This window comes from Apiospora hydei (assembly GCF_038363865.1).
Source record: "Apiospora hydei strain CBS 114990 chromosome Unknown utg000005l_segment0_segment0, whole genome shotgun sequence".
Classification (NCBI taxonomy): Eukaryota; Fungi; Ascomycota; class Sordariomycetes; order Amphisphaeriales; family Apiosporaceae; genus Apiospora; species Apiospora hydei.
This window is the reverse complement of record NW_027117364.1, coordinates 211,817-231,124: the sequence shown is the minus strand read 5'-3', so window position 1 is coordinate 231,124 and position 19,308 is coordinate 211,817. Positions and strand designations below refer to the sequence as shown.

At 48.0% G+C, this 19,308-nt stretch overlaps 6 protein-coding genes across 6 annotated transcripts; 3 read left to right on the top strand and 3 right to left on the bottom strand.

The window, feature by feature from the left end:
- Positions 1-1,660: 1,660 nt before the first annotated feature.
- PG997_005510 (uncharacterized protein) lies at positions 1,661-2,115 on the bottom strand (the record flags this gene model as incomplete). Its single annotated transcript, XM_066809825.1, has 2 exons — positions 1,661-1,925; positions 1,946-2,115. 2 exons carry the CDS (start codon positions 2,113-2,115, stop codon positions 1,661-1,663), a joined length of 435 nt encoding a protein of 144 aa, XP_066668748.1.
- A 756-nt stretch (positions 2,116-2,871) lies between these two features.
- PG997_005509 (uncharacterized protein) lies at positions 2,872-4,871 on the top strand (the record flags this gene model as incomplete). The annotated part of the gene is made up of 5 exons (XM_066809824.1): positions 2,872-2,891; positions 3,030-3,139; positions 3,340-3,717; positions 3,809-4,073; positions 4,124-4,871. The coding sequence occupies 5 exons, from the start codon at positions 2,872-2,874 to the stop codon at positions 4,869-4,871; spliced, it is 1,521 nt and encodes a 506-aa protein (XP_066668747.1).
- Positions 4,872-5,482: 611 nt separating this feature from the next.
- PG997_005508 (GTP-binding protein) lies at positions 5,483-7,023 on the bottom strand (the record flags this gene model as incomplete). Its single annotated transcript, XM_066809823.1, has 6 exons — positions 5,483-5,539; positions 5,598-5,803; positions 5,875-6,238; positions 6,322-6,464; positions 6,526-6,748; positions 6,811-7,023. The coding sequence occupies 6 exons, from the start codon at positions 7,021-7,023 to the stop codon at positions 5,483-5,485; spliced, it is 1,206 nt and encodes a 401-aa protein (XP_066668746.1).
- Positions 7,024-7,483: 460 nt separating this feature from the next.
- Positions 7,484-9,155, bottom strand: PG997_005507 (NUDIX domain-containing protein; the record flags this gene model as incomplete). Its single annotated transcript, XM_066809822.1, is given in 2 exon segments — positions 7,484-8,638; positions 8,658-9,155. 2 exon segments carry the CDS (start codon positions 9,153-9,155, stop codon positions 7,484-7,486), a joined length of 1,653 nt encoding a protein of 550 aa, XP_066668745.1.
- A 1,320-nt stretch (positions 9,156-10,475) lies between these two features.
- On the top strand, positions 10,476-11,083 carry PG997_005506 (uncharacterized protein; the record flags this gene model as incomplete). The annotated part of the gene is made up of 2 exons (XM_066809821.1): positions 10,476-10,732; positions 11,050-11,083. 2 exons carry the CDS (start codon positions 10,476-10,478, stop codon positions 11,081-11,083), a joined length of 291 nt encoding a protein of 96 aa, XP_066668744.1.
- Positions 11,084-11,544: 461 nt separating this feature from the next.
- On the top strand, positions 11,545-12,711 carry PG997_005505 (uncharacterized protein; the record flags this gene model as incomplete). The annotated part of the gene is made up of 3 exons (XM_066809820.1): positions 11,545-11,832; positions 12,071-12,592; positions 12,673-12,711. 3 exons carry the CDS (start codon positions 11,545-11,547, stop codon positions 12,709-12,711), a joined length of 849 nt encoding a protein of 282 aa, XP_066668743.1.
- Positions 12,712-19,308: the final 6,597 nt, after the last annotated feature.

The window sequence follows — 19,308 nt, the reverse complement described above, 5'->3', positions numbered from 1 at the left end:
CTGGCCCGTCGTTTTCATGGGCCCCTAGAGGCTTGGGTGGTGCTTGGGCCTGATGGCCCCCCAGAAGCATCCCGGGCAGGCGCTTATCACTTGCGTACTATAGTCAGCCCTAGCAGGGGGGCCCGGAGGGGTATTTTCTCGACATTATTATTATTAGGATCCTTCAGCGGCGCGGCATCTCCACCGACTCCCGCCGTGGACCACTTAGCTGGCGGCCCAAGCCTTCTTTGTGGAGACTCGACGGGCTCGGCAGAGGAGTGTCGTGTGCTTCTGGGTGCCGGGGTCATTTCAGCTTTCGTGAATACTCCTACAGTTCTCATCCGTCACACACTGTGGACGATGAGGGCGGCTGATCGCTCGAACAGACGAACAGACTGGACATGTCCCAGTGAGCAAGGCACAACCTGCTGGCCTTCAATGGGCGATTGATACGTCGACTGAGTATTGCCGTTGTAGTGTTCGTTCGTCGCGCAGCTTCTAATCAGCCATCTCCACGGGCCTCGACGTCATACACAGACGGTTCCAGACGTCGAGGCTGAGGGTGGTGTGGTTGGTGCCCTGGCTGCTGCTGTGCTGCCCTGGCTGCTGGCCAAGAGCCGTGCCTAATAAGCAGGACAACTATTTTCTGCATGCCCCCGTCGATCGCGCCTGTTTCAGTTTGGGCTGACTGCTTACGGCCACCGCTTTTTTCCTGCAAGTGTCGGCTCTTTCATATTGCGGTCTCCATAACGTGCTGACATACATGTGTAGTACCTACATAGCACAAACGATTCCAGCGTCACCGCCCCCCAAATGGAGCCTCGTGCAAGAATACCGGTCAAGCATGATTTACAAGCTGCCGTTCTTTCACTGCTGGTAGCTGGGGTATACATATGTACGGTACTCTCGAGCCATGGTCCGTGATGAGCTATGGCCAATCTCAATCTCGATGCCAGAAGGAATGAGGTTGTGGCACACACCACACCATCATCATCCCAGGAAGGGGAAGGCAGAGAAGGCATGGCCCGGCATGGATCATGGTCCTTTATTGGCAACTCCACCAGTAGCCCTGAAGTACCCGGGCGGGAGCTCCCCGACACGCCGGTAAACGTTTTTTGTTTTGCTTTCGCGTTTCCGTTTCTCTTGGGGTGTTTGTGTACAGTAGCGTAGGACATAAGTACTTTAGATGGTAGGTAAGCCCAGCAAGAGACTTGATTACCCATCTTCTTCCTTGCCGACAAGCCCGTGCTGGTGACGGGCGCTAGCACAGGCCGAAAATGTCCCAAGCCGCCGTCAACCGTACCGCCCTTGGGGAGCCGTAGAAGCTCGTCATCGACGTCCGTTCCGTGAGCCGGGGCGAGGAAGGGGGGTTCGTCGCGAACCTCGGCGGCTGCCGCCGTCCCGACGACGTCAACACTATGAACGAGCAAATGGATCGGCCACCTTTGGAGCATCCGAGGTCTCTCATTAGGTCGTCTATTTCTAAGAAATGTCTATCGGTCTGCCTTTCGCCGCAGGCTGGCATTGTATGAGTTCCAACACGTTTGCGCCTCAGTCCTTTCATGAACATCTAGTGAGTTAATACAAGTCGGTCGGTGTATATGTCGAATGTCTATTTCCGTCCGTCTCCGTCTCCGTGTCTCTTCTGGGGGTCGCCATGGTGTTGCCAACCCAGCCCAGCTCAGCGAACCTTGACATACTTGGTATGCGTCCCGCTCGCGACGACGGGCCCCGCCTCGCCGTCGACCACCTTGGAAATGACGACGGACGTGAACCCGACCGAGCCGCCGACCTTGTCCGCCGTGGCCGCGATCTCGATCTCCTCGCCCTCCTTCGCCGAGGCCAGGTAGCGCACGTGGATGTCGACCGAGACGCCCGTCTTGTCACGCAGGTCCCAGGTGGCGATGGCCATGCCGCCGGCCCAGTCGACGATGGTGGCCGAGACGCTGCCGTGCAGCCCCCGGACGAGTTCATGTGGTTCTTGCCCAGGACGGTCCGGGCCACGACGCGGCCCCTGGTGGCGGACACGATGCGCACGGCGGACAGGGTGAGGGCGTAGATCGGGGACCGCTCCAGCTGCCGGGCGACCAGCGCTTCGATGTGGGTCTTGATCTCGTCGCCTTGGCTGGAGCCCATCTTGGCTGCAATTGTCTTTGATGATTGGTTGGTTTTTGAGATGTCTGTAATTGAAGTGAAGAGGTGGGGTTTCACTCTTCCGCAGCCGAGTGATTGAATTCGACGAGTAGCAAGTGAATGGTGAGATGAACTGTTCTGTCTGTGGATTTTCTCCGTTGCGCCGGCTGGCTTTGGCGTGAGATGCTGTAGGAAAACTTTGGGCCGCAACCGGACGCCCTAAATTGAAGCTACAGAAGGGTCGATTGCGGGGCGCGCCGCCTATTCCCCGCGGGGCAGCGCCTGGTAAAAGTAAGGCTCTTGGGCTCTTGGGCTCTTAGGGGAAGCAAGATCCAGCTACCAATTGCCAGTCCAATGAATCTCTCCCCTATGTACTTTGGCTATGGACTAGCGCCTGCCGCTCCATGTCCGTCTAGGGGTATTGCGAAATATGCTATACTCGCCGCCGACGATCCTTTCAATACTCGATAATTGGCGCCCATGCTTGACTTCCTTCCCACTTCAACGGTTTGCTACACACGTTGTCGATTAGGACCAGCAGCAAGGGTAGCCGTCCAAACTGCCCACGACTTGGCGCATGTCTTTGCTGTTCGGCCTATCATATTCTTAGGTTGGTGCAAACCACTCTCACCCGACCATGGCCGACAGGGACATATATTGGGAGGCTCGTAGAGGAGGCAAACAGCGAACTCCTGCCCTTTTTGAGGACCATCCGACAAACTAAGAAACCCTCCATCGTCCTCCACACCATCCATCAACATGGCAGTTACAGAAGCCCTGTTCGTCCTTGGCACATTATTCTCACTGGTGCATAATACTCCATCATACATGCCTTGGTCTGCGCTTGGCTAACCCGTGGCGTTATTATTCCAGCTGCTACTTGTTCTCGGTTACCAACTCGCGTCTCACCCCCTTAGGAACTACCCGGGACCTTTCCTCGCCAAGTTCACTGATGCGTATGGAGGAGGATACCATGCCGTGAAGAAGAGACTGCATCTCGCCACGTATGATGGGCATCACAAATATGGTATGGTCCTTCGCATTCTCATCCTCAAATGCATCAATCAATACTTAGCAGCTTGGCTTGCACAACAGGTCCGGTTTTCAGGCCAGCACCCAATCGCTTGGTATTCAACACAGTGACAGCATACAATGGTGAAGATATCCACTGGAAGGAAGCCGTGCGAGAGGTTGGGGGCTTGCAGTGTTGACAACTGACTGTCCCAGATATCTATCTGAATCCCTCCACCAACAAGGCCCAGATCTACCGGCACTCGCAGTTCAATCCCCAGCACAACATCTTCGGTACCTTGGACAAGGAGCGCCACCGCCAGAAGCGCAAAGTCTACGGGCGGATGCTTTCCGAGCGCTCACTGCGCGTCTTCGAACCCACCATGACCGGCGAAATCGACACCTTTCTCGACCAGTTGGCCGGTTCTGGTCGAGGAGGAGAGCCCGTCAACATGACTCCGCTGTGCGAGCGTCTGACTGCCGACGTTGCGGGAGAGCTCGCCTTTGGGCAGCCGTTGCGTACGCAGACCGAGACTGCGAACCGCGTCTTCCCCCGCGCCATGCTTTCCATGAACTTCCTCGTCAGCCTTTTCAGTAAGTTGACGCCGGCGCCCATCCTGTTCTTCCTGAGGGGGTGTCATCCTGGGCACAGAAAATGGCGGCGCCTTCTGACTCTTTTTGAAAGTGACATGGCCGGCCCTCTCAACCACTTGGCCACTTCTTCGTCGGCTCAACCGGAAAAACGGTGCCGTCTTCCAGTCAGTAGTGCGCAAGATAATCGCGGCTCGAATGAAGCTTCCGCAGGACGCCAAGCACGATTTCTATTCAATATGCGCAGACAGCACGTACAGTGAGGAAGAAGAGGGCCTTGGCCAAAGTGAATTATGGGCGGAAGCCGTCTTCATAATCCCGGCCGGTGCGTTATTCCCCCCTTTCCCTTTCCTAACTAGGTCTTCACGCATGCATGCAGCGTTATTTACTTGCGCTCCCCACGAACTAGGTGGGACCACCTTGAAAGCCGCCCTGAGCGCCATTTTCTTCTACCTGTCGCGCAACCCCGACTCGTACCGCAAGCTCGCGACCGAGATCCGGACGAGGTTCTCCTCGGGAAGCGACATACGCAGCGGTCCGGGGCTTTCCGAGTGCAAATACCTGCGCGCCGTGATCGACGAGTCCCTGCGCCTGTCGCCGCCCTTCCTCGGGACCTTACCTTCTGGCGCGAGCAGCAAGCTCCTTTTACAGAGCCCCCCTTGGTCGTCGACGGGCGCGTGATCCCCGCCGGCGTCGCCGTGGGGGTGAATCCGTACTGCCTGATGCACAACGAGGCCTACTTCCCCGACGCCTTCCGTTTCCAGCCAGAACGATGGCTCGCACCGGAACCGGAGGAGGGCGAGCACGAGGATGCAAACGGCGGAGAGAAGGAGCAGGAGCAGGAGCAGAAGCAGGCGCAGAAGGCAAGTCGCGCGACGATGCGAAAGGTCTTTGCCCCCTTCTCGCTCGGCGAGGCGAGCTGCCTCGGAAAGGGCATGGCGTACCTCGAGATCAGCCTGACGGTGGCCAAGACCCTGTGGCGCTTCGACTTTGAAAAGGCGCCGGGGGAGCTGGGTCAGGTCGAGGAGGGACGCCCGGGCATGAAAGATGGCGCCAGGCGCAGGGCGGGCGAGTACCAGCTGTTTGACATTTCCACGGCCGACCATGACGGTCCGTATCTCGTGTTCCGGCGCCGAGAAGGAGGTTCTGGCGAGTGACATACCACTCGGTCTTGCCTGTATTGATGCTTGGCATACTGGTTCAAACAGCGTCCATATGAGGAACCGGCGAATTCATTCACAGCAGCAACAGTTTGGCCCTAGCTCTCTATTTCTGTCTATTTTTCTTGGCCTTAACGAAACCACCACGATTTTGCGCTGCTGCCACCACCACCGCCAGCAGGATCAGCAGTGTATATATACTACACGCCCAATGGACGCTTTCGAGGCGGGACAAACCCTGGCTTCCCTGCGACCTAGACGCGTAGGTCAGCTAAGGATGAATTAGGTAGATAGATGAATAACCCTGGTCTGCCAAAGGTCTCCCGGGTGGTCGACTTATAAGGTCGACGCCCTGCCCTAAACGCAGGCTCTCTCGTACTCCTTTTATACCTTGTCTATCCCAGTACCCACTCAAAGCTCTCGGTTTTCCTAAGCGGTAGCGTCGAGTGTGATGGCAGTTCCCTTATCATGGAACGCCATGCCACGGATTCTCGCGGTCGAGGTGTTTCCGACTCTGTATCCGTCGTTGGTAGTTAGGTTGAATGGGCTAGCAGTTTGCACTGTTCGCTATCTGACCTCATACGGCTGCCGGTCCCAAAATGCCACGTCTATTTCTTGTTTGAAACGTTAAACTGGAAGTGGATGATATCTCCGTCTTGGACAACCTGGAGAAAGCAAGAATCAGCTACTGCATCGCTCGGGGGAGGATGGGTGGGTACTTACATAAGACTTTCCTTCTTGTCGGTATTTGCCGGCCGCCTTGATTGGGGCCATGGACTTGGCGCCTTCGCAGAGATCGTGGAAGTCTTGGTAGGCGACCACCTCGGCCTTGATGAAGCCCCTCTCAAAGTCGCTGTGGATGGCTCCAGCAGCCTGCGGTGCTAGGCAGCCCCTGGGGACAGTCCAGCATCTGATCTCCTTCTCGCCAGCTATACGCACAAGTCAGCAGTGCGGACGGAAATCACACCAAAGGGGTTGTTGGCAAGGTGTGTGAGCATACCGGTGAAGTAGTATTGCAGGCCGAGCTTGGTGAATCCCTCGGTGATGATCTTTTGCAGCTTGGAGCTGACCTTGCTCTCCTTGAGGAAGGCGGCCTGGGCGTCGGGGTCGTCCTTCATGCTGTGGAGCTTCTCCTCGAACTCGATGGAGAAGGGGATGATGTCGCGGGGAATGCCCCCGTGCTCGGTGACCCACTTGGCGATGGGCGGCAGGTACTTGCTCTTCTGCCGGAGGTAGTCCTTCATGGTCAGGTTGACGAGGTAGATGACGGGCTTGGTGGTGATGAGCTGGATCTTCTCGTTGATGAGGGCAATCTCGGCCGGCGTCCAGGTTCCGTCCCTGACTGGCTTGTCATTTTCCAGCATCTATCTCACGAAGCGTGAGCATACAGAAACGGGCGGAGCCGACTATGAGGCGGGACCTATGAGGCTGAGAATTCTGGGCTTACGGCTCGGATCTTGGTCGTGGTCTCGGTGAAGAGCGGTAGCATCTTGTACTTGCCACCTGCCTTTCTGACGAGTGCTTCCTCGGCAACGATTTGCTTCTGCAGAATGTCTAGATCCTTCTTGCAAAGCTCGCTTTGGATGGTAGCTAAAATATGTGCCAGATTAGCTCCGTCAGCTTGAGAGGCTTGGCTGGACTCTGGACTGACCCAGGTCCCGGACGGGATCGATCGAGTCATCCACGTGCAGAACTTGATCGTTGTCAAAGGCTCTGACAATGTGGAACATGCCGTCCACGGCCTGGATGTGAGACAGGAAGGCATTTCCAAGCCCTTCTCCTTGCGAGGCACCCTTGATCAGGCCGGCAATGTCGGTGACCTGGAGATAGGCGGGGTACGAGGACGGCGGCTTCCAGAGGTCGCAAAGAAAGTCCTGTAGGTATTGGTCATTTCCCGCCATCTAGTAGGAGGTTTCTACAGCATATCTCGACTTACATATCGAGCGTCCGGAACGGCACATCTCGCCTCGTTGGGCTCAATGGTACAGAATGGGTAGTTCTCTGCGGAGGCGCTCTGCTCGGTCAGGAGATTGAAAAGACTCGACTTGCCCACGTTGGGCAGACCAACGCAGCCCATCTTGAGGTTCTTGCGAACCCTTCCGAAAGCAACGACATTGTCCGTGACGGCTTCGACCTTCTTGGGCGGCATGGTGACGGTTATCGGCCAAGCACAAAACGAATGCGTTACTAATAAAGCGAAATCTTGGAGGGGTTGAAGGTGGAAGGATTAGAAAGAAATCTATCCTTAACCTTAGAGGGGTCGTTGATGGAAACCACCCACCCGCAGACTTTTGGAATTGGAAAAATGACCTGACAAAAAATGGCCTGACAATTCGATTCTAGGCCCACCTAAGCGCATGGGTAGAAACAATTCCAGGGTCTTATTAGTGGGGTTGAATCGCGGCTGGGGGGTTTAAAATAGCCCTCTTTCTCCCCGACCCTTGCAAGTCCCCGAGTTCAGCAAAACTCGGGCTCAAGACCACTATAAGGAACCCGGCGTCGAGGGTACCATATCTCAGTGCCTCTAGAAGAGATAGTAGTACGGATTTCCATAGACAAGCAGAAGCAGTGGAAGGACCTCGTTAAACATGAACATCCATTAGGGGCACTTAGAGATCGCCAAAGAACCGGTCTATCTCCGTCCCAACCCAGTCGGATCTCTTCCGTATGTCGTCGCTCGACCACACCCCTTCATCGGTAACGTACGCATCAATCAAACGCGCCGGAACCCATTCGAAATAGATGTTCTTCACTTTAACTCGGGGGCTGTCGTCGCCGCTCCTGGCTGCTTCTGTAGAATACGATGCCGCCAGAACATCATCCGCACCCTTGACGGTACCTTCCCACCCTCTCGTCAACTCGATCGCATCGTTCTCTTCTGCCGCGTGATCGCTGGCATTCCCGGGCCCGGCGATCTTGTCGACTTCGCTCAGGACGACCACGCGCGAGCTGGGCGAGACGTGCTTTGCGCTGAGCACCGCTGGGAGCGAGCCGGTCTTGTTGGAGACGTCGCCTGCAGAACTGATCCGGTCGGCGCCCAGCAGCACCATGTCTACGTCCTCGGAGGCCAGAGCGGCGGAAGCATCAGAATAGAGGGTAATGTTGACGCGCTTCTCGTGCTCAGCGTCGGAGAGGAGTTTCGATGCCATGGTCACGCCCTCGCACAAAGGCCTCGACTCAAGGATTCGAAGATCTAAAGTGACGTCCAGAGCAGTGGCAGCTTGCAACAGGCAACTCGAGATGGTCGAGCTTGACGACAGTGTCAAGACCTTCAGTATCTTCTTCTTCTTCTTCTTGGGTCCTTCAGATAACACGCGGTCTCGGACAAGGTCTACAAACGAGGCCTGAACCTTGGATATTATCGAGTCTCGCTGTTCACGCCACTCGTCCATAACAGCCGAAACCCGATTACTCCTTTCGAATACTGTCCCGCCAGGCTTCAAAGCCTCGTTTTCGATCCGGCTGAGTACCGTGACCAGGGCACTGACAATGGCTGCGCCCATGCTCTCGCGCCCGTTCTTCCAGAGATGCCAGGCCGCCATTCGGACCCGAGCCCACCAGCCGTCGTCCATGGAGCAATTCCCTTCGACAAAGACGCCCGTCAGATACGAGACGGCCAGGGCGGCCAGCTGCCGGGCGCCGCGCTCGTGGTCGGTCTGCAGGCGGCTCAGGCCGACGGTGAGGGTGCTCCCGGCCCTGGCGCCGAGATCGATTGCGGGCCAGACGCGCCGCAGGCTGTCCAGCAGCCTCGGCACGCCGCCGAACTCGTCCGGAGTCGCTCACCAGGAGCGGGTCGTACCAGTCCCAGCCTTCATAGTCCCAGCCTTCATGCTCCCAGTCGATCACGATGCCGGACCCCTCCCCGCCTTGGCCGTCGCCCTCCTCCGCGCTCGATTTGAGGATGAAGGCGAAGGGGTGGATGGTCCACTGGCGGCCGATTGACTCGTCCACGAAGGAGTACGGCTTGCCCTCGCGCAGGAGATCGATGGACTCGGGGCCGAGAGTGGTCTCCTCCTTGATTTCCCTGAAAGCGGTGGCGAGCGCGTTGGCATCGTCCTTCTCCACGCTCCCGGAGATGGGGGCGAGCTTGTGCTGGTACGTCCGCACGGCGCCGCTGCGCCTGAAAAGCGCGACCTGGACTTTCCTGGGGTCGTCTAGGACGTTTCTGAAGAGGAATGACGCGGCGACCTCGCGCTTCTTCAGGGTCGGCGTCATGTCGCCCTCATCCGCCGCTGGATCTGTGACCTCATTGTGATGTTGTGGTTGGCTACTCGACGACATGGTTCGCGAGCTCTGCAAGGGCGGTATTGTCTACATGCAATGATTTGCGACCATAGGCGGCAGGTGAAGAGTGCTGCGCGGCATGGAGCCGACGATATTATGCAGCATTTGATCTTGCGCTACGATACAATTGAAAGATTGGGACTGGAATAACGATATGACGATGTGAAAGTCTACCTACAAAACCTACAAATGTAACGCCGAAGAGGGGTTGCGCCAATGGATTCGGGGTTTGGGAGTTTCTTTACGTCACCTTGGTCACCCACAATTGAAGCGTCAAGCCATATCCTAACGAAAACGTCTGCTGTCAGTGGCCCGTAGGCGGCTGATCCCGCCTAAGGATGTCCCCCTAATTGCCCCGCAATGCACTAAATTCCAGGGACCGACCTTCTAACTCCCCTATGCCCCCCCCTAAAATGACTTACACGATGCATCTCAGCCTGTACTTATTCAACGAGGTAACAACGATTTCGGAGTTCTCGAAAGGCATTATCTGAATCAGCGGTTCCTCTCGTACTAAGCTGAGTTACCATTGCGGTGAGAACATCAGTAGGGTAAAACTAACCTGTCTCACGAAGGTCTAAACCCAGCTCACCCTTTTTAAATCAAACATGATCCTTTCAATCAACTGGTGTCCCTCTGGTTTGCTCCGGTGGCTCAGTGTGTTGCGTGAGACCTAGTACCATGAGGTAATATCGGTATATGGTGCCCCAAGAAAGCCCTTTCTTTCACATACGACCATATCCTGCTGAATACTAGGGATCCCGTCCGCTCTCCCATATATAAGCAGCAGAGAGCCTTCTTGCATATGGGAGAGCGGACGCGCGCCCTTTTGGCGGGGGTCGGCGCACGGGCCTTGCACCACCAAGACGGAGCCCGGACGGTGTCGAGGGGCTCCCGGCCCCCAACACCTGCCGTTTTCTTCTCCCGGCCTCGCCGGTCGGCCGCCTCTTGTACCTTTCGCTCTCCGCCTTGCCGGTGTCGTCTCACCCCGGTGTGTGGCCCGCTCTGGCCGGGCGTGCATGTAGCCATGCCCCCTGCCGCTGCCTGGCCGCCTACTGGGATGGGCCAGCCCATCCCTGGAGCGTTCCTGGGTTGCGTGCTCCTTTGCTTGCGCCCGGCAGGCCCCAGCTTCTTGGTGCGAAGCGCCCGTTATTACGCCACGCTCTGCTGCCCGAATTGATATGGCTGTCTTCTTTTGCTCTCCTTCAATTGTCCGCCTTTCTCGACCCTTCTTACCACTCTGATAGTTTCAATTGTCCATCACCTTTCAGACTTCGTCTTACCTCCTTCCCGTTTACGCTCGCCTCTTGTGATACGATGGACCAGGCCGTTCTAGAATGCGTAAAGGATGCTTTCGACGACGACGAAAAGCTGGACGAGGAAGCGCGCCGCGAGTGGGAGGAGATTTGTGCACAGAAGCCGCTCACGGCTAAGTCAGAGGTGGTCACCTCCACCGACAGGGAACGTGCGAGAGCCTGGGCTCGATGGGAGGCGTGGGTTTACCCCTGTGTACAACTTGATGCAGCTACTAACAAGACGCCGAAGTTACTGCAAGAAGATCTGTCTCAAGCCTGGTAGGCCATGGGTTGCCTTAGTGGAAAACCAGCGGATACGGAACGCACCAGCCGATTAAATCTTTACTCGTTTCCTCGAAACGATAGCCGAAGATTCTACAGTGAAGAGACTCACACTCGGTACGGAAGAGTTTATCGAAGAGCCCAGAATTTACTCCGCTAGAATAATCAGCGGCCTGTGGAAGACGTTACGTGGAGTGGCGAAGTTTATAGTGTTTAATCCGTTCGTAAAACAGTTCCCTAATCGCCGCTACCTATATACGATCACTGGAAAGTCTGGCGAGCGTACTGATACGCTAACTTAAAAGGTTACCTAGGTACGCGGTTATCCACGCCGACAAGCTCGCTTAATTGCTGACTTTGCTCTGCTCTCAGTGGATCTCCGATACGTTGCCCGAGTTAGGAAACTTAACGCGGGAGCAGACGTTTATGAAAAAGGAGATGACCGCCGAGGACGTCATCCTGCATTTGCATACTCTTTGGTATCGCGCTTCCGATATCCCTTGCAGCCCAAGTGACCGCGTGGCTTATCACGCGGCTGTACTCGTACTCGCGTGTGGCGGCTTTCGCAGTAGAACCACGCTTCAGATGCCCTATCGAGATGTTGAATTTGTATTCGTGCGTAATCCTTAAAACTATTCGCAAGCGAAGCTTGTCGCGTATATCACTATTAACCAGAATAAGCAGGCGACTAATATTATCCGTAAGGACCAGAAACATATATAGGTAGTCCGCTGCGTCCCAGTCTCTTGTTTCTAAGCTAACAACCTTTTCCTAGGCTTATATTTGCGGTGACTATTGTACCGAGCAGGATGCTCTGCCTTGCTCGATTACTCTTTGCTCGGGCTCTTTCAGATAAGGCGTTCAAAGACGAGTTTGAATCTCTGGAGCAGTTGCTATCCCAGGCGAAGTTTGAATACATAGAAAATATTCAATTGCCCTGGAAAGCGTCATACCAGGGTCGCTGCATCATCCCGCTAGCTTATCATCAATTCTGGACTATCTGGAAGCGCACTGTCTTGGTCACTGGAGCACGAGATGCCCACCAGCGACCATACTCATTGCGCGTCGGTGCAGGGGGAGATTGGATAAGGGACAGTGTAAGCTTTAACACTACCCTCTGGGCTGGCCTATAGGTTCAATGGTGTTCGCTCCGTTCTCCTTCGTCTATTAACTATCAAGGCAGTGGATGGCACTCTTACCTCCGCTATGCGAAACTATCTGCTTTCGCATTCTACGAGGGTGTTCGAGCAGAGCTACCAACCACGGCACTTCCGGGATGACATCACTCGCCTCTGTTTCGGAGAATAGGTAGGGGACCTCACGGCTCTGTTTTAGGTGATAAAGAACTCTTCCCTGGAAAGAGACCCGAATGCACCGCTGGATGCTACAGTTAAAGACTATAACGCATTCGAGAAGCGCCGAGACCTTACTGCGCTTCGCAAGCTCCATTCTGAGGTAGGACAAGGCCCTGGCGGGTGGGATAGCGACGAGGCCAGATCGATTGCGTCCAAGAACCAGTGGGTCCGAGCGAAACTCGCTTCGATGGTCGTCGAGCAGCGCAGGCAGAAGTATTTCTATGAGGCGGATCGGTTACGTGCCCAGGGTCTATCTACCGCTGCCTTGGTACAACCCCAGCAGTACTCTGGTAGATCGAGCTCTATACGGGGCAGCGCTGCAGCTGAGGAGATTGGGAAACTCTTCGAACTATCTCTTCATATGGAGAATCCGGAAGAGAAGGATCGGTGCAGCTCCGTCTCGTTAACCGAAGTCCTTGAACTATACCTTGGCGGCCGTGGTAGAGATATGGAACTGCTCCTAGCAGAGGCTCGGCCTGCTAGAGTAGTCGAAGAAAGCGCAGTAGCGAAAGCGCCTCTCGCAAAGGACTGCAGATGCCTCCTTTGTAACGGGTGGTTCTTTTCACGCTACACCCTTAGCAGACACAACACGATATCGAGGTTATTATAAATATTTCTTAATACTTAATAGTTTATTTTATCTTTACGACGAGTAAATTCTTCGAATAAAATAACACTTTATAAACTATTATTCGAGCTTATCTTAATTCGGTTAAAGCTATTTATTTAATTACTTTATAATTTAACCCTTATAACGCGACTTATAGTTTAAAATGCATTACCGTGCCCGTGTCCTGCCTCGGTAAAGATTTCTGGGAACAACCGCCGAGAACACACTGCGCTTCTACGCTTTATCTGCCGCAGTCAGCATTACCGACGGCCGAATCACGAGGCTCCAGGTCGGACTCTACTATAGACGGGCCAAGTGACTTGGTATTTCCTGTCTTAGGTATATTACCTAGAAAGAGGAAGGTGGAGTGCGAGCATCGTGACGAGCCTTTACGTAAGAGGCGACTCATTAAATAGGATAGCTAAATTAATTATTTAATTATTTTCTACTGTACTGCATATCACGGCGAGCATTAGCGCAGACTGGGACATAGCCGCAGCGATAGGCATGTGCATCTATTAACGAGAATAATAGAGATAGTGTTAGCATTAGCATGAAAGCCTAGTAGGTTATGAGTACCTTAACGGAGATAGTAGACCTTAATGAGCAGCCCACTAGGGGACCTTAACGTCTTAAGGTGGTATTTCCACTAAGGTTACTATGTTAACAGTGTGTTTTAAATAAGGTAACCTTGCTATATATTTATATAAGTACTAAGCTTATAAGTATTTAAAAAAGAAAACTATTAACGAGATTATTAATAAATACGGTTACACTTAAAGACTTATAAAGCGAATCGTATTAAATAAAGAGGAAAAAGAGAGGTTATTTACGGTAAGAACGGAGGCCGCACTTATATAAGGTCCCCGGATAGGGTTCGTGTAACCTAAGGATAGCCATTAGTTTATCGCTAGTTAGTGTAAAGCCTAAGCTTCGTGCTTAGCCGTTACACTATAAGTTATTTTATTATAAATTTACTATAATTAATTAATATATATCGAATTAATATTTCTTATTTTATTACTTAATTATACGTATAAATTACGAAGGAAAGCTATTAATAAAGTTTATTAAAAACGTTTTAAGTTTAATAAATATTATAATATACTATAATATAGTTTATCACTACGCGACGCATATTACTTAGCGACGTATTTAAATTTAATTTTAATATAATTAAACTTTAACGCGTAATACCTCTATAATTATAATACTTAATTAATCCTAAGAAGATCGGATAGTTTTAATAATTTAAGCGACACGAAACGGACCGAATTAAATAAATTAAAAAGTAGCAGTAAAAGCTTATAATATACTCGAATTAACTTTACGCTATCGAATTTATAGCTAAACTTTAAAACGCGAAATCCGATCGAAACGACGTAAACTAGATTTAATTAAAAAAGAGGTACTTTGTAAATATATAATTAATTTAAATATCCGAGGGATACCTCTTAATCTCGCTAATATAAAAAATATAGCTAATCTCCTCACCGCGTCGCGCGGCGGCGACCGCGTCGGTAAGCACTAGGTTAAGCGCTTTATCGACCGCAACCCGGACTTAAAGACTAAAATAAATCGTCGATACGATTATTAAAAGGTTTTTTATAAAGATTTTAAAATTATTTCCGGCTAGTTTACGCTAATCGCGAATATAAAAGCGAAATACGAGATTATCGACGAAGATATTTAAAATTTTAACGAAACCGGCTTTATAATAAATATAATTAAGTTAACACTCGTCGTAATACGCGCCGAGCGGCGTAGAAAAACGAAGTCGGTCTAGCTTAATAATTAAGAATAAACAACGGCGATTAAATGCATTAATTCGTAGGGCTGGTGCATTCCGCCGTTCTTAATCGTTTAAGGCTAATATTACCTCGCGAACTAGTCTCGCGAAACCGATTTACCGGGCGATTAAATAATTAAGCCGATTTTTAATAATTAAATTAATAACGAAATAACGTAATCCACGGTCTAATTAAACACACGGTCTAATTAAACACTTTCTAAGCCTCGTATAACGAAACATAAATTAATTCCACCACAACGTATTTAATATATTAAAATTAATCGGAATCCTCTTTTTTAAATACTTTTATATCATTTTAATAGGTACGCGTATTATACCCGGGCTCCCCGCAGATTTTATAGCGTCGCGGGCGCGTCTTAAGCCTTCTCGTACGATTATTACTCCGGCGCGATTTATTCTATAATTGTTTATTAACGTCCTTTTAAAACTGCAAGTTTTTTTAATTTATATACGAAGTAATCCTTTATCCTATAGCCGTTTTTTTTATACGGCGGCGCCGGCTAAGTATTTTATTTACCTCTCGTAGTGCGGTTACTTTACCCTTTAAAAAAGCGAGCCGGTGCATTACTTACGTTATACTTTTCGTAATTTGGTTAAGTTTAGTTAAAATCGACGTCGGAGAGCTATTTTAATGCCGTACGATACGGTTTCGAACGTATTCGGTTTAGGATTAAGCCTTAATCGGGTTGTTTAGGGTCTTTAATTCCTAAGGAATAGGTAGGCCGAAAGACGTCCCCGGAGGTGTTAGAGTACGTAGCTTCACATTTAACTGTAAAATAACATATTCCGGATCGTACGGGACGAGTCCTGTCCCTCGAAAGCCTCCTTATATATTCGAAACGGTAAAAATCGCCTGGAACGTTTTTAAAAACGCTGGTAGGAAGTCCTTCTTTAAGATATAAGTAATATGCGCCCGTATAAGACTTTTAATTTTTTTCCCGTACGCCCTTTTTTAACGCACGAAAACAGCCGATATTAAGAGGCTAGAACTTATACGACGAATAAAAAGGCATATAAAGTATAATAATCGAGTTCTTTTTATAATAAAGCTCGAAAGCTATCGAGTAGTGGCTTTTATGGCCGTTAAGGATTAATAGGCGGTAAGCACCCTTCGTACGAGACTTCGTGTGTTTATCGAAGTGTCGAATCTAGTCCTCGCCTCTTTTATTCGTGGTCCAGCCATTTTTAATAACTGCGATTACCTAGTCTTTCGGTAATGGGCTGTTTTCGTACCAAGAAGAGAGGTGCGTTTTCCCGGTAAAGATAATATACGGAGGGATGGCGTAACCGTATAATTCGACGCCTTGGATCACTGTAACCCATTCCCGGTTCCCTTGCTGTACTGCCCTAGGCCTTCCGCGTCGATCGGAGGTGATTACGACTATTTCGGACGAGATTTAGCCTATAAAAAACCCGGTTTCGTCGAAATTATATATATCCTTTTTTTAATTTTATATTTATTAATTATATTCCGTACGAGAATAAACTACGCGCGATACGCGTCGGGATTTTCGCAAAAGACTCTCTAATAATCGATTCTTCGGTTAAAACGCGTCCGGAAATCTAGTTGTCGTCGTACGAAGTTAGAGGCCCAGTTGACGCCGACGCGTCCCGCGTCGCGTAGATTAAACAATTGATTCGCTATATTTTTAATACTACTTATTCGAGGCGGAAACGATCGCGAATTTAAATTAATTATATATTATATAATTAATTACTTTTCGAAATTCGTAAGCTTTTACGTTAGCGACTGCGTATTTCGTCGTAAAATACTATCGCGACGCCGGTAACGTAAGGTTATATAGGGGACATTATATATTCGCGCTACGGCTCGTACGCGTAATATAGGGTTTTTTTAAAGCGCTTAGAGCGCTAATTATATGTCGTTCTCTTTCTATTAATTTACCATCGTGGGTGGTAAAAGTATAAGGCATAAAATGTGAGTTGTACGAAATTAAAAGAAAGTGTTTAATTAAACCGTGTGTTTAATTAAACCGTGGATTACGTTAAGCTTAAATTAAATTAAACACTTCGATAAATATATTAAAACGTAGACGAAAGGTTTTTACCGCCTCTTAATTATTAATAACCACGAGAGCTATATTTCGGCCGAATTCGAGGTATATTATTAAAATAATAATATTATTACACTCGGTATGCCTCCTTATTTATTTCACTTACTTTAACTACTCGATATAGTACTTTATTCAGCTTTAAAACGTGCTTATTTAAAAGAAATCGAGTTGTTTATTAAAGCTTTAATAAACTATATTACGAAGCTCGAGTTTTTATCGCTTTTAAAGCTGCGTATTTCGCTATTTTTATAAAAAATAACATTAAATCCGGATTTAACGTTTTTAATTTAATCTCTTATAATCTCGACAAAGTGATTAATAAGTTAAATATATATCTCCGAACGCCTATATTTAACTTATCCCGTCCGGGGACGACTAATACTTATAACCTTTAAACGCCGTTTAATCCTTAATAAATAACTAAGCATTTTACTTATATTAAAAAAAGGGTGTTTACTTATTAAAGAAGCTCTTCGACGTCGATTTTAAATGCGGTAAACTAAATAGCGAAAAGTATAACTAAAATAGCCTATAAAATAACCCTTATGCGCAATAAAATATATATATTAAAAGAAGCTAATTTAACACTTTCTAAGCGCTGGAAAACTAAAAAGTCGCGAGTTTAACTTAAAGGAGCCCTTACTATTAAGGAATCTTAATAACTATAAAACGAGAAGGTAAAAGGGAAGCGTTTAGCGCCCGATAAAAATAAAAATAAGGGTTCGTTAAAACGAAGGGCGACCGGTAAAAAGCGTTATAATATTTACGGCGAAACAAGTTACAATACGCGAATATATAAAAAAGGTTATAAAATTAAACGAGGAATCGGATAATAAATAGTTTTAATTAATTTTAAACGTTATAGTTAAATTAATTTATATAAAAAGGTCGAGAAGTGAAAAAAGTGCGTCGCTAAGTAATATACGTCACGTAGTGATAAACCACGTTACCTTTCGTTATTTAGTTCACCGTTTTTAAAATTAATGTTAAAAAGCTTCTTTAATAAGTAGATATTTTTTTTAATAAAAGAAAAGTGCTTAATTATTTATTAAAGGTTAAACGGCGTTTAAGGGTCGTAAGTGTTAGCCGTCCCCGAACGCGACGAGCTAAGTGTAAGTGTTCGGAGACGTATATTTAATTTATTAATTACTTTATTAAAGTTATAAAGTATTAAATTAAATACGTTAAATTTAAATTTAATATTAATTTCCGTAAAAACAGTAAAATACGCGGCTTTAAAGGCGATAAAGAACTCGAGTTTAATAATATAATTTATAAAGACCTTAATAAATAGCTCGATTTCCTTTAAATAAATACGCTTTAAAAGCGAATAAAATACTATATCGAAAAGTTAAAGTAAGTGCGATAAATAAAGAGGTATATTAATAGTAATAATATCGTTATTTTAATAGTATATTTCGAATTCGGCCGAAATATAACTCTCGTGGCCGTCGAGAATTAAAAGGCGGTAGCGATTTTTCGTTTACGATTTAGTATATTTATCGAAGTGCTTAATCTAGTCTAAGCTTATTTCGTTATTAGTTTAACTATTAAAAGTCGGCTTAATTACTTAGTCGCCCGGTAAATCGGTTTCGCGAGATTAGTTCGCGAAATAATATTAGTTTTAAATAATTAAAAACGGCGGAATATATTAACCTTATAAATTAATGTATTTAATAGCCGTTATTTATTCTCGATTATTAAGCTAAACCGATTTCGTTTTCTTACGCCGATCGGCGCGTATTACGACGAGTGTTAACTCGATTATACTTATTATAAAGCCGGTCTCGTCGAAATTCTAAATGTTTTCGTCGACGATCTCGTATTTCGTCTTTATATTTACGATTAACGTAAATTAAATAGAAATAACCTTAAAATTTTCGTAAAAAGCTTTTTAATAATCGTATCGACGATTTAATTTAATCTTTAAATCTAGGTTACGATTAATAAAGCATTTAGCCCAGTGCTTACCGACGAGGTCGCCGCCGCGTAACCCGGTGAATAAAGTGGCTATATTTACTACATTAGCTAAGTTAAGAAACATCCCTCGAGTATTCGTATTAATTATATACTTTAAAAACACCTCCTTTTTAACTAAACTTAATTTTAATCCGTTCGGTCGGGTATCGCGTCGTAGAGTTCGACCGTAGAGTCGGTAGCTTATAAAAGCTTATAAGACTTAAAAAGCTTTCGTAGTAACTCTTTAATTAATAAGTTTTAAAAGGTTCGTATCGCTTAAATCGTTAAAGCGATTCGATGTTTTAATAATTAATTAAGTATTATAATTATAAAGATAAAACGCGTTAAAGTTTAATTAATATAAATAATTAAAAAATTAATACGCTCGGTAATATAATACGCTCGGTGATAAACTACGTTATAAAGTTATTACGCGTTAAAGTTTAATTAAAGTCGAGAAGTAATAAAAGTAAACCACTTAATAATACGGGCCGCTTAATAATAAACTACGTTATATAAATAAAAAAAGAGTTAAATATTTTAAATTTAACGTTATTATATTATAACGATCGTTAAGAATATAAACGAACGAAAACATTATTAAATATCTTTAAACTTATATATTTATAAGCGCGCCGAATAATTTAAAAGCGAATATATAATTATAAGCGCCGAACTATTTATTTTTAAGACCGTTAATAGTGTTACCGCCGTGCCGTGCCCGCCCCACTTATTATCGTCGGGGCGCTTATCGTAAAGCC